Source organism: Caretta caretta, chromosome 16 (genome assembly GCF_965140235.1).
Source record: "Caretta caretta isolate rCarCar2 chromosome 16, rCarCar1.hap1, whole genome shotgun sequence".
In the NCBI taxonomy this organism is placed as follows: domain Eukaryota; kingdom Metazoa; phylum Chordata; order Testudines; family Cheloniidae; genus Caretta; species Caretta caretta.
In genome coordinates this window covers 463380-477880 of record NC_134221.1, presented here as the reverse complement: position 1 = coordinate 477880, position 14501 = coordinate 463380, and the positions used below count along the sequence as shown (strand labels likewise).

Genomic DNA, 14501 nt, shown 5'->3' with positions numbered 1-14501 from the left:
TCTAGTCCTCCATTCCCTTGATCTTCTTCGTTGCACTAGTTCAAAATGAATTTAAAGACTGGAACACGAGTGACTAGGATCGTACACAGTATTCCCGATGAGAGAGACAGTATGATGCAAGTTACAGAAACATTGGGGAATCTGGAGATAGAGGAAATTGGTTAGTATCTCTGCTTCATCCTCCTGCCAAGAGAGCAGTGTTGCTGCAGTACAATGAAATATTTAACATCTCAAGTGATGAGGCTTTCACCACTTCCTTTGGTAGACCATTCCATTCTAGAGACATTGTACGGCACATATCTGAGAACGGTGATAAATTGGGAATACATCCCATGCACCAGCACCCTTCTCCATTTGACCTGAAGGAGCAGCAATAAGAATAATCAGAGAGAGCAGACCCATCTCCCTTTGGCCATAAGGACCGTTGTTGTGATGTGGTCAGGAAAGGCAACAACAGGTCTTTACCTGCCTGCTGTGCTCCAAGTTTATGCCCAGCCCCAGTTTCAGAGATATGCACACCTTAAGTACCTACAGGAAAGGCATGTCCTTGTGCTAGAACCCAAAGAATCTAGGACCCCGTCCCTGAATTCAGTAATCTTTGTTCCATTTGGCAGTGAAATGAAGACCTCCTCTACAGCAAAAGAGAAAGTGCAGTTTTGCACCCGCCCATTCCTCACCGCTGATTCCGCCCAATCAATTCGCCGATCTTCTCATTCTGTTCTTCAATCCGGCTGCTCTTCTCAAATATCTCCTGCTTCAACCTCTCGTTCTCCTATGGTGTAACCACAGAGTATGAGCACAGTCACCTTATTTGGGGTGACCTAGGGAATGCCACCTACAGCTGATTTCATGATCAGAAGAAATTTAATATATAATATATAAAATATAATTAATATAGTAATGCTGTTACCACCTAGGCACGTACAGAACACAGTATCAGTTACTGAGGAACCAGCAAGGCTACCCTAGCACTCAGCCACCCGCACCTGAATGATGCGCTGGATGTTGCTCATGATCATGGCAGTTTCCATGGTAACTGAAGAGATGCCAGGTAGCAGCAAGTTGTTGCTAGTGTTTTGTTTCTGTAACTCCTCCACCTGTAAGGAATAAACCATGGAAGTCACTTCAGCAGGATGTTAATGTGAGCATTTAGCACGTCACAACTTGTCACAACTTCACCTGAGATACACAAAGTAGGTGAAGTAGTGTCTTTTATTGGACCAACTTCTGTTGGTGGATGATACAAGCTTTCTAGCTTCATTTGAAAAAAGAAAAGGAGTACTTGTGGCACCTTAGAGACTAACCAATTTATTTGAGCATGAGCTTTCGTGAGCTACAGCTCACTTCATCAGATGTTGCAGTTTCCACGGTATACATCTGATGAAGTGAGCTGTAGCTCACGAAAGCTCATGCTCAAATAAATTGGTTAGTCTCTAAGGTGCCACAAGTACTCCTTTTCTTTTTGCGAATACAGACTAACACGGCTGTTCCTCTGAAACCTAGCTTCATCTGATCACTCATACAGCAGTTGTAGAATATGCATATAAACTACAGCCATGCCACCTTGTGCAGGGCTGTGGGATTCCTTGGAGGCGAGCCATTAAGTGTACAATCATAACAGACAGCTCCTTCATGAGGATCATCTTGCTGCAACTGGGCATTTTTTATAGTAGTCAAATCACACGTGAAGTATAATTAGTGAAAACTCCACCGTTATATGGTTAAGCTACTGCAGAATGTAAAAGCTAAACACAGCAGCTTGAACTCTTCAACATAACACCTACTTCTGAGGCACTATATGGTTGAGAAGGGCAAGTGGCTTTATCCCCTTGTGAACAAGCCCGCTCCACATCAGATCTCTCTCCTCTACTGCCAGGTCTATATCATTACCTTGGCAGCTAGATGATCCATTTTATCAGCTACTTTGCTCACAGCCATTCGGATTTCAGTGTTATGTTGTCGAGCTTCTGTCATCAAGAATGAAGTAACGTCACTAGGTGCTAGAATAGGAAGGAGAAAGGTGACCAGTTAGCATGGCAAAAAGACCACCACAGAAGCAGAAGTACAGTATTAGCATTGGTCTACGTTCAAAGCCTGGCAGCTACATGGTCTGCCATCTTCCTAAAGGTCAGTGATTAAGAAGATCTAGAAAACAAGGCATGTTATTGCTTTAACTATAAGAAACCAGGTCTATAGTTGCAGGAAATCAATGGACTTGTTTACAGCAATTCATAGATTCCAAGGCCAGAATGATCATTGTGATCATCTAGTCTGATCTCCTGTGTAACACAGGACAGAGAACTTCCCCAAAATAATCCCTAAAGCAGAGATTCTCAACCTTTTACTCTTCCTCCCCACCCCCCAACATGCTATAAAAAGTCCACAGCCTACCTGTGTCACAACTGTTTTTCTGCATACAAAAGCCAGAGCCAGCGTTAGGGGGTAGCAAGCAGGGCAATTGCCTGAGGCCACACACCACAGGGGCCCCTGCAAAGCTAAGTTATTCAGGCTTCATCTTGAGCCCTGGGTGGCGGAGCTCAGACCCCAGGCTTCAGCCCCCTACGGTGGGGCTTCGGCTTTCTGCCCTGGGCCTCAGCAAGTTTAATGCCAGCCCTGCTTGGCAGCCCCCTGAAACCTGCTTGCAGCCCACCACTGGGCCCAGGAACCCTGGCTGAGAACCACTGGCCCTAGAGCATCTCTCAGAAAAACATCCAATTTTGATTTAAAGATTGCTAATGATAGAGAACCTACCATGACCCCTGGTAAATTGTTCCAATAGTTAATTATCCTCACTGTTAAAAATGTATGGCGTATTTCCAGTTTGAATTTATCTCGTTTCACCTGCCAGCCATTGGCCTGTTACACCATTCTATCAGATTGAAGAGCTCATTGTTAAATATTTGTTCCCCATGTAGGAATTTATAGATCGTCATCACGGCTGCCAAATGTTTAAAACACATGGAACAGGATAAACAATTAATAATTTATAATGAAATTTAATAAGTGACTGTTAGAGTCACTAGCCATGTGCACACTCGGGAATAGATCTCAGGAATTTTTTCCCCATATTAGTCCCTCCCCTGAGTGCACCTTGCGGGGCGGGGGCGGAATATGAATTATTAAGTATTATTTGTCCTTATCCGGCATTTAAAAAAACAAAACATGGCACAACATAAAACTGAGCCAACAGATGTAAGGGCTCTGAACGGGATGGGTGTATGTCTGCTTCCAGTCTTGTATGGATATTTATTACAAAAAATTAATTTACAATGCATCAGAGCAGCTAAGAGATTTCATATGGTGCACATTTTCCTGACATACCTTGGAAAGGTGCTGGATACATCTGTCCTACAGGCTGGAGTTGGGAAGCAGCTGCAGTTTGTGAATAGGCATATGCCATTCCCGCATACGGCTAAGGGAAGAAGACACTTTGTTTTGTTTTGTTCTAACAGTTTCAGTTACATGCTACTCTCTATAATGTCTGTTACGGATGAAGTTTGAGAATCAAGGTCTGAGTGGAGCATCTGTAGATTAAATATGGATGGTAAGACAGCGCATGTCACTGAAGCCATTTTTAAGGAAGAACAAGAATAAAACTGATTCACTTCGGTCATCTCTAGGTAGGACAACCACAAAACCCAAATAACTTTTCTTCTGACAAGCTTTCCTCACTCAATGTAAGTGAACTGAAGCATCTGGGGGTCACAAATGCTATTAACTCAAAGACTTTCCATTTAGTCCAAAACAGGAGTTTTTCAAGGGAGTGTGCGAGCCAGATGCACCTAGTAAATATTCTCTAAATTTAGGCCAATTAACACCCCACTCACAAAAAAAACCCTGCAAGAGTACAAATAATGCAGGCACAAGTCCAACAGCAGAGTAGAGGCTATCTAGTTTATTGCACTGAATGCAGCATGTATTATTACCTGCCTTGTGGGCAAGTGGCAGATTAGTCTCAAGAGCCTGCACGTGCTCTGAGGGCTGAGTGACTGAACTGGAGGAGTGAAGGGAGACAAAGAGGCACATAGATGAGACTCTCGGAACACAATAGAGAAGTCCCACTCCCCACATGACAGCCTCTGTGCTGCTGAGGAGGATGAAAGTCTTGGGGAAGGAGAACATCAAGGTGGAATGGAGGGAAATGATCCCATACCTGGTATCCTCTCATGAGGGTGGAGACGCAGGTTATTAGGCACAGGCTCCCCTACCCCACCCTCCATACAATTTCAGAAACCAGATGTGGCCCTCAGGCCAAAATGTTTGCCCACCCCTGGATTAGAGTATTAGAAATATAGATGGTTGGGTTTTGTGGTTTTCTCAGTCATCATGGTATGTTGCCTGCTCGGTGTGAAGGTCGAGGACCTCTCAAGACTTCTAGGCACACTTATGTGCAGTGCTCCGGATGAGCCAGTGGTCATGGTACATGTCGGTACCAATGACATAGGGAAAGGTAGGAGAGAGGTCTTGGAGGCCAAATTTAGGCCACTAGGTAAGAGACTGAAGTTCAGGACATCCATGGTAGTGTATCTGAAATGCTTCCAGTTCCACACACAGGGCCAGTTAGACAGGAAGAACTGCAGCGTCTCAATGAGTGGATGAGATGGAGTTCAGAGGAGGAATTCAGGTTTATTGAGACCTGGGGAAATTTTTGGAAAAGGAGGAGCCAAAGAAGGAAGAATGGGCTTCATCTAAACCCAAACAGAACCAGAGTACTGGCATGTAAAATTAAAAAATGTCTAGAGGCATTTTTAAACTAAGGTTTGGGGGAAACAGATAGGTGGAACACAGGATCTGGTCCAAGAGGTGAATATAGCTGAACCACTACATAACAGAGACCATAATGTAATAAAAAGTTAACTTCCTTGTAGGGGGAAAATACCAAAGAAACACACCACAGTTTAACTTCAAAGAAGGGGAACTGCACAAAAATGAGGCTAGTCAAATGGAAATTAAAAAGAACAGTCATAAGAGTAAACTGCCTGCAAGCTTCATGGAAACTTTTTAAAAACACTATAATAGAGGCTCCAACTATAAGTATAACCCAAATTAAAAATAAATAAATAAAAGGACCAAAAAAAGCTGCCATGGCTAAACAGAGTAAAAGAGATAGTTAGAGACAAAAAGACAACTTTTTAAAATTTGAAATCAAAACCTACTGAGGAAAATAGAAAGGAAAAAACTCTGGCAAATCAAGCATGGAAGTATAATTAGGCAAGCCAAAAACAAATCTGAAGAGCAATGAGCAAAAAACAAACAAACAAACAAACAAACAAAAAACGAACAAAAAAACCCACCAAAAATTGCTGTTTTAGTTTTTGTAAGTACATCAGCAACAGGAAACCTGCCAAACAATAAGTGGGGCCACTGGATGATCAAAGTGCTAAAGAAGCACTCAAGAAGTTAAAGAAGAAGTTAAATGAATTCTTTGCATTGGTCTTCACTGCAGAGGATGTGAGGGAGATTTCCACACCTGAGCCATTCGTTTCAGATGACAAATCTGAGGAACTGTTCCACATTGAGGTGCCAATAGAGGTGGTTTTGGAACAAATTGGTAAATGAAACAGTAAGTCACCAGATCTCTTGGATAAATACCATCTGGTCCTGAGGGAGCTCAAATATGTAACTGCAAAACTACTAACTGTGGTATCAGGTTTCAGAGTGGTAGCGGTATGTAACTTATCACTTAAATTAGCTTCTGCACTAGATGACAGGCAGAGAGCTAATGTAATACCAATTTTTTTTTTTTTTTAAAAGGCTCCAGAGGTGACCCGGGCAAATTACAGGTCAGCAAGTCTAACTTCAATACCCAGCAAATTGGTTGAAACTATAGTAAAGAATGGAATTCTCAGACACACAGAGGAACACAATATATTGGGGAAGAGTCAACATGGCTTTTGTAAAGGAAAATCATGCCTCACCAATCTATTAGAATTCTTGGAGGGTGTCAACAAGGGTGAATCAGTGGATATAGTGTACCTGGACTTTCAGAAAGCCTTTGATAAGATCACTTGCCCAAGACTCTTACGCAAAGTAAGCAGTCATTGGATAAGAGGGAAGGTCCTTTCGTTGATCGATAACTGGTTGAAAAAGATAGAAAACAAAGGGTAGGAATAAATGGTCAATTTTCAGTGGAGAGGGGTAAAATACCATGGTCTGCCAAAGGATCTGTACTGGGACCAGTGTGGTTTAACATAATAATAAATGGTATGGAAAAAGAGATAAACAGTGACGTGGCAAAGTTTTCAGACAATAGTAAATTACTCAAAATACTTAAGTCCAAAGCTGACTGCAAAGAGTGACAAAGGGTGACAAAATGGCAGATGAAATTCAATGCAAAGTAATGCACACTGGAAAACATTATCACAACTATACACACAAAATGATGGAGTCTAAATTAGCTGTTACCACTCAGGAAAGAGATCTTGGACAGTTCTCTGAAAAGATCTGGTCATTGTGCAGCAGCAGTCAAAAAAGCTAACAGAATATTAGGAACTATTAGGAAAAGCATAGATAGTAAGACAGAAAAACATAATACCACTATACAAATCCATGGTATGCCCACACCTTGAATACTGTATGCACTTCTGGTCACCTGATCTCAAAAAAGACATTACAATTGGTAAAAGCATAGAGAAGGGCAACAAAAATGATTAGAGGTATGGAACAGCTCCGGTACGAGGAGAGATTAAAAAGACTGGGATTTTTCATCTTAGAAAAGAGAGACTGGGCGGGGGGGGGAGAATAGAACAGAGGTCTATAAAATCCTTATTCATTTTCACCACACCATTTGTGAAGAGCTATTTACCCCTTCACATAACACAAGAACCAGAGGTCACCCAATGAAATTAATGGGTAGGAAGTATTCAACCTGTGGAACTCATTGCCAGGGGTTGCTGTAAAGGCCAAAAGTATAACCGGAGTTTGATAAGTTAATGGAGAATAGGTCCATCGATGGTCTAGGGAGGTTGTGAAAATCTCCATCACTAGACATTTTTAAGAGCGTGTTAGACAAATCCCTGTTAGGGATTTGTCTAGATAATACTTAGTTCTGCCATGAGTGCAGGGGACTGGACTAGATGAGCTCTCAAGGTCCCTTCCAGTCCTATGATTCTATGGCTATTAGCCAACATGGTCAGGGATGCAACCCCATGCTGTGTGTCCCCCTCAACCTCTGACTGCCAGAAGCTGGGACTGGACGACAGGGGATGGATCACTCGCCGATTGCCTGTTCTGTTCATTGCCTCAGAAGCACCTGGTGCTGGCCACTGTCAGCAGACAGGATACTGGGCTAGATGGACCTTTGGTATGACCCAGTATAGCTGTTCTTATGTTCTTTAAATATTCTTGTGGCTCTCTCTCTGAACCCTCGGATTTTTCAACATCCTTCAGTTTGGTTAGATGGCTCCTTCTTTGGGTGGCTCTTCTATTCCAGTTGTGGATCCTCTCTTCCCAACAATGGAGAAGAGCATACATCTAAGGGAGCGCTGCCACCAGAAGCATCAGAGGTCTCCACTAGTCTGATTTCAATACCTGAAAACTCTGTGCACTTCCAGGGAGAGCTGAATGGGACTGGAGGGTTGCAGGCATTAAGGCAGCAGAGGGTGCTTGGAGCCCAGAAACAGATGGCTGAGGTACTGAAAAGGAACAAGAGAAGATATCTAGCACAGTAAGTCTATCCTTTGTTGCTGACAGTTATTTTCAGTTGCTTAAGTTACTTGACAAAAGTGTATGGGACCCCTACATGATTAAAGTAACTACAGACACTGAACAGACCAAGGCTAATGTGAGACTGCCCACAATCTTGCCTAAGTGAATCCATCTGAGGAAGATTAAGGGGCTGTCTTCACTGCAAAGTAAGCATGAGTTTGCCCCTAACCTGAGTTCCCTCCACACAGAGAAATGCTTAACTCAAATGTGATAGTGTTTTTAACTCAAGTTGTCTGGCCTGCCAGGAGGTCAAGGTTAAAGCTGGAGTGAACACAACTCAGCTGTTAACAGTACAATTCTGCAGTGTGGAAGCTAGTTAACTCCACTCGAGTGCTACGAGTCCTCCAATGCCTTCTCATAATTCCCCTTCTCTCCCCCTCATGTACACAGAAAGGACAGAGATATTCTCCCACAATCCACTGGGAAAATTCCTACAGCAGCTCATCAAGCCATGGGATGTGCCCCCCCGAAGTCTTAGTGACAGACAAGTGCAGTGCCAGTATGGACATAAGAGCTCAAATGTTACTTTGCTTTGTGGTCCTCTTCCACTCAAGCTAGACTAACTCATGAGAAGTAACTTCAGTGCAGATAACGAGAACTGACGCTGCAGTGAACACGCACCCTAAATAACTCAGCCTCCTGGAGAGCTGAGTGATGGGAGGGTCACTCACAAATCACGTCTTCTTTTCAGTTCCTTAAAGTAACACACCATTCATGCAGCAGAAAATGGTTAAACATGCCAGTCCACGAGTGCAGTTTCTACCTATCAAACCCAAACAAACCAATTCATTACCTTGTGTTGTCAACTGAGGAAGTACTGCATGAGCTGGCTGCAAGAAAGGTCTCTTGGGGGATGAAGAGACAGGCTGTGCTGTTCCTCTCAATGTATTTGGGTCCTAAAACGTTCACAGATTTCAGTCAGTATTACTGAGCTAACAACTTACCCAAAAGTTTGGATAAAAGCTATTCCTAAGACCAGATATGATTAACAGCAATGCACCCACGTATAGACAGGGAATTTAAGCTTGACAGAAATGCTAGCCTCATGTGGAACTGAATGTCAACAATTCCAATCATACAAGGTGACCCACGAGCTTCAAAAAGGCACAAAGTGATACACTGACAGAGCAGTCACCCCCGCAGGCAGGAAGAGCAGCCACTGTGCACTCAGCAGTAGTTCTTGCACAGCCTGGAATGTATATCAACGCCTACTTTAAGGAATATGAGTGCTTGGTGACGCACCTCTATTTCTGAGTCACTGGAGTCAAGCTGGGTGCCTGCTGTTCCTGCAAGGAAAGGAAGCATAGGCTGTCCCATTTTAGCCATCCGAGAAATCAGCTTTGCTTTTGCTACATCAGGATTCTGGAAGAAACATTTGCAATTACATTGTCTCCGTATCTTTTAACCCATTTTTCAGTGCTCTCTTGACACTAACCCGGATTATTATGGCTCTATAGAGCCCAGAATTATATATTGACTCGGTTGCAGAAGCTTTGTTCAGTCTTTTTCCAGCTATCAAATGAAGAAAGTCTCTGTATTTAGAGAATACCCGAGATCTTTTGGTCCTTTAGAGAATACTTTATTTAAAGAGAGAATAGAGTTAATATACTGTTTTTACATCTGATTTTACAGTCATGAGTATTGTATGGCTATCTATTGTACACATTAACAAGATAGAAAGACAAGCTGGACGAGGTAACATCTTTTATTGGACCAACTTCTGTTGGTGGATGGGATGAACTTCACAGAGCTCTTCCTAAGGTCAGAGCAAGGAAACCAAAGCATCCAAGCTAAATACAAGGTGGGACAGATTGTTAAGCATAAGGGGTTCACACATGTTGCAGCATAGCTTTTGAAGGTGTGCAGATTTTCTTTGAGAACATGACAGAGGTCAAATACGAAGTATTCACTTTGTGAAAATTCACATAGGAATTGAAGGGAATCAAATATCTTTCCCGAAACAACTCTACAACCTCATCCTCCAAGGACAAACCCCAAGGACCTCCTACATGCTTCCCAAGATACACAAACAAGGGAACCCAGGCAAAGCCATCATATCTAGCTGAAGAAATATCAGGACTCACAGAAGCCACCTTCACACCACTCACCACACAAGGGGCAGTTTCCTTCAGAACACAACGGACTTCCTCCAGAAACTCCACGACATTAACAACCTCCCTTATAACACCATCCTTGCCACCATGGATGTCAATCTCCCTATACACCAAAATCATCATGATGGAATTGCTGCCTGCTTCAAATACAGTAACTCCTCACTTAACATATGTAGTTATGTTCCTTAAAAATGCTACTTTAAGCGAAATGATGTTAAGCGAATCCAATTTCCCCATAGGAATTAATGTAAAGGGGGGGGTTAGGTTAGGTTCCAGGGAAATGTTTTTCGCCAGTCAAAAGACTATATATACACACACATATACTGTGTGTATGTATGTGTGTAAGTTTTAAACAATTTAATACTGTACACAGCAATGCTGATTGTGAAGCTTGGTTGAGGTGGTGGAGTCAGAAGGTGGGATATTTCCCAGGGAATGCCTTACTGCTAAATGATTAACTAGCACTCGTCTGAGCCCTCAAGAGTTAACACGTTGTTAATGTAGCCTCACACTCTACAAGGCAGCATGAATGGAGGGAGGAGACACAGAATGGCAGTGGCTGCAAACATTCCCTGTGGAAACCCAACGTGATGATGAACCCATGCTATCCCACTGGAGCTCACCGCTCCCTCCACTTTCCAAAGTGCCAGGGGTGCATGTGTGTGACACACACACACACACACACACACACACACACACACGTGAGAGAGAGAGAAACGTGCATTGCCCCTTTAAGTACGCTGACCTCACTAAGTACACTGACTTTTTAAGCAGATCAGCAAGTTGAGATAGCAGCTGCTGCCAGCAAGCTCCCTCCATCCTGAGCCCTGTCTCATCCCGTCCCTGCTCTGTGGAGATGCGGTACAGGAACGGGGGTCAGGAGCAGGGGGAGGGGGACACTGACATCAGCACCCCTCTTCCCCCCCCCCCCCACAGCTAGCAGGAGGCTCCTGGGAGCAGCTCCAAGGCAGAGGGCAGGTGCAGCACACAGCAGTGGGGGGAGGGACACCTGAACTGCCCAGCAATTGATAGCCTGCTGGGTGGCTGCTGCACAGAGAATTTAGGGGAGCTGATGGGGGGCTGCCAGTCCACCCTGGTTCCAAGCCCCCACCAGCTCACTCCAATGGGCTGCTCTTCCTGCAAGCAGTGGACAAAGCAGGCGGCTGCCAAACAACGTTATAAGGGAGCATTGTGCAACTTTAAACAAGCATGTTCTCTAACTGATCAGCGACATAACAACGAAACAACGTTAACTGGGACGACAAAGTGAGGAGTTACTGTCTCTACAAGACAATGGACCACACACAGAAATCCAACCCAAACATCGCCAAACTCATCCATTTCATCCTCTGATAATAACTTTACATTTAACAAACACTTTGTCTATACCCTGGGAACTGCCATGGGTACTAGGATGGGTCCCCGATATGCCAATCTCTTTATGGGATACGGAGGAAAAACATCTAGAAAAATGCACCACAAAAATCAGTAATTTACCTGAGATACATCAATGATATTTTCATCCTCTGAACAGACAACTTAAACTCCTTCATAGTTTCCATTACAGCTTCAACCACCATGACCACAACCCCCATCCATCAAACTCTCTCTTCCACACCGACACCAGCTTCCTGCACACCAGGATAAGCTTCAGCAATGGAACCCTACAGACAGCTATACACAGGAAATCCACAGATCACCACACCTACCTTCACAATCCAGTAACCACCCAAGACCCACCAAGAAATCTGTTATCTACAGACACTCAGATACCACAGAATATGCTCTTAGGATGAAGTCTGAGATACACATCTTACACTTAAAACTGCCTTCATCAAACAAGGACACTTCACCAGAGAAGTAGACTGCAACATGGAACAGTCCACCCACATACAGCAGGAGAACCTGCTTCAATACAGAAAAAACCCACCAATGCATATCCCTACTTGTTAGCTACCATCCCACATTAGAACCTATATGGGGTAACAAACAATTACAACCCATACCTGATGGGGACCACATCCAGGAAATATTTCTTTCAGGATGCCCTCTTCTGGCCTTCAGACAACCCTGCAACCTCTGCAAAATCATCAGAAGAAAGCTGCTCACAGACCAAGACACACCAACCCAAAGCTGCACCAGACCCTGCCAAAACAATAGATGCAAAACCTGCAGCCATATCCCCACTTCTACAATAATCAATATCCCACACAACACATCTTTCTAGATTCATAGGTCTTACACACTTCTATCACAAGTGGTGTACTTCATCCAGTGCATCAAATGCCCCAACAGCAGCTACATGGGTGAAACTAGACAGTCACCATGCTCTCAGAAGAACTCATGCAGAAAAATAAGACACAAGACACCCTGTCACTGACTGGCAAACACTTTTCACAAAGCAATCACTCCATAACTGACTTCAGTCCACGTCCTTAAAGGAAACCTGCATGACACCTTCAATACACAAGCTTGGGACCTTAAATTCATAATTCTGCTGGACACTCAAGAACATGGACTTGTCAGAGAGACTGGTTTTATGGCCCATTACAACAACTTATAACACTCTGCTGCCTACTAATTCTCCATTATCCTACAACTGCAGAAGTAGGAATTTTAAGTTGTCTTCTACAACAGGTGTGAATCCGTTATGCTTAACAATCTGTCCCATCTTGTATGTAGCTTGGACACTATGGTTTCCTTCTCCAGACCTGAGGAGGAGCTCTGTGAAACCCAAAGGCTTGTCTCTTTCACGAACAGAAGTTGGTCCAATAAGAGATATATCACCCACTTTGTCTCTCTCATAGCTTGAGACAAACATGGCTACAACACCATTGCAAAAGATGGAGAGAGTTTCATGCCTGAACTCCTAGAACTGATTTTCAAAAGTTAACCAACTCCTTCATTCTATGACTGTGCTCCATCTGCATAAGGGATACAAAGGAGCCCAGATTTCTTGACAGTAGCCCATTCTATTCTGTAGCACATAGGAGACCACCTCACACTATTGCAGCTAACAAGCTTTACTTCTGAGGGCTGCAAAAATAAAATGGATAGCAAGGAGTATTAAGTTGACTATCACCATGGTATCTGATCAGTACATATGAGATGACAGTTATAGTTCTATTAACACCCACAGAGCCAAAGAAACCACACCCTTAAATACAAAATTACCCTTTTAGGGCCATTGTACAAATGTTTTTAAAAAAGCATAGACCCATATTTCCTTGAGTTCCCCACATCACAACTAAAAATGACAGAGAAATCCTCAAGCTCTCCTTGTATAGGATCAAGCAAGTCAGATTCAAGGCTGAAACTGTTGCCTTAACTTCAGTAGACATGGCCTCATCCAGGGAAGTGGGGGAGAACCAGACCCTCAAGTGATAACCTTTATGCTACTGGACAAGATGAAATGAAAAGCTTTTCTAAAGTATGGAGCTACTGAAGATGCCCCTAACCATTAACAGGATGAGAGATGCAACATTTTAAAACAATTTACCAAATGAGAGGCCACAGGGAAGTGAAGGAGGAGTTAAGACTAGCATTTCTCTTTCAAAACATCAGTGATGACAAAGCCCCGGAACACAGGGGACAGAGTTGTTTCAGGCTCCCATGAGGTTTACTCCTGGAGGGATTCTGCAGGACTGCGTACCTGCAGAAAACGCCCCCCCCCGGGCAGATTTCCTGTGTTTCCCTGCAGAAAACAGCAGGGAAGCAAAGGGAAGCTGGGGGAGGGGGGGGGCACACGAGGTTACATGCCACTGCCCCCACTCATTCTGCAAGCGCAGAGCTGCCCAGAGGAAGGAAGCCGTCTGTCTTGGCTCCGCTGACTCTGCAGCTGAACTCGGACCCCCAATCCACTGATCCCAACCAGCTGCACCTGGACCCCCCACCCCATCAAGCACTACTCCCCCAGCATCCAGACCCTCCCACCAAGTCCCACGTAGCCAGACCTCCCCCTCCACTGAACCCCATCTCCCCATACCCAGCCCCAATCACCTGCACCAGTATCCCCTGCACAGTGCCATTGCGGAACCCCACAAATGAGCCTCTATGCATGCAGATCTCCCACTGAGCCACCTGTACCCAGACTGTCCCACACCGAAACCTCTCACCCCACACCTGGATCTCCCCCCATACTAAGCCCCTCCACACTTGGATCCTGCTGGGCTGAGCCTGCCCACCCACACCTGGTGCAGAGGGGCAGGCCCAGCCTTTGCACTGGGTCAGGATCAGATGAACCTCACTGCTGAGTCTCTGTACCAGATGAGGTGGGGGCTTCAGGGTGATCTCCCACCTCAATGCAGCCAGTGGCCTGTGCTCTCCAATGCCATGCTGTGACATATTGACAAATAAAATTTGCAGAATTTTAAAATATTGTGCGCATAATTTTTAATTTTTTGGTGCAGAATTCCCTGAAGAGTAGAGGTTATTGGCTATTCTAAGGAAATGATGAACCCCAGGGGGCTTGTATATTACAGACAGACAAAAGTTATCCAACTTTTTTTTAAATCTATTATTTTAGGCTGCATATACTGACACATTCCACTAGTGATCCAGGGAGCTTAGTTTACAGTATAAAACTCTTGCTGTTCATTTAAGGACAAAGTTTCAATCTTAATTCTGAATGGACAAGGACTAAGCCTTCCCATGTTTGTAGAGCACACAGCAAAACTAGGC

At 44.0% G+C, this 14501-nt stretch overlaps 1 protein-coding gene across 12 annotated transcripts in view; it reads right to left on the bottom strand.

The window, feature by feature from the left end:
- FKBP15 (FKBP prolyl isomerase family member 15) overlaps positions 1-14501 on the bottom strand; it is a 91319-nt gene that overhangs the window by 40020 nt on the left and 36798 nt on the right. For all 12 annotated transcript variants that reach the window (XM_048823091.2, XM_048823093.2, XM_048823092.2 and 9 more), the window contains 7 exons: positions 8950-9069; positions 8501-8603; positions 7531-7634; positions 3322-3412; positions 1891-2000; positions 987-1097; positions 678-772 (listed from right to left, as the gene is read on the bottom strand). In XM_048823091.2, the coding sequence (XP_048679048.1) occupies positions 678-772; positions 987-1097; positions 1891-2000; positions 3322-3412; positions 7531-7634; positions 8501-8603; positions 8950-9069 (734 nt within the window). The remainder of the gene's footprint in view (positions 1-677; positions 773-986; positions 1098-1890; positions 2001-3321; positions 3413-7530; positions 7635-8500; positions 8604-8949; positions 9070-14501) is intronic.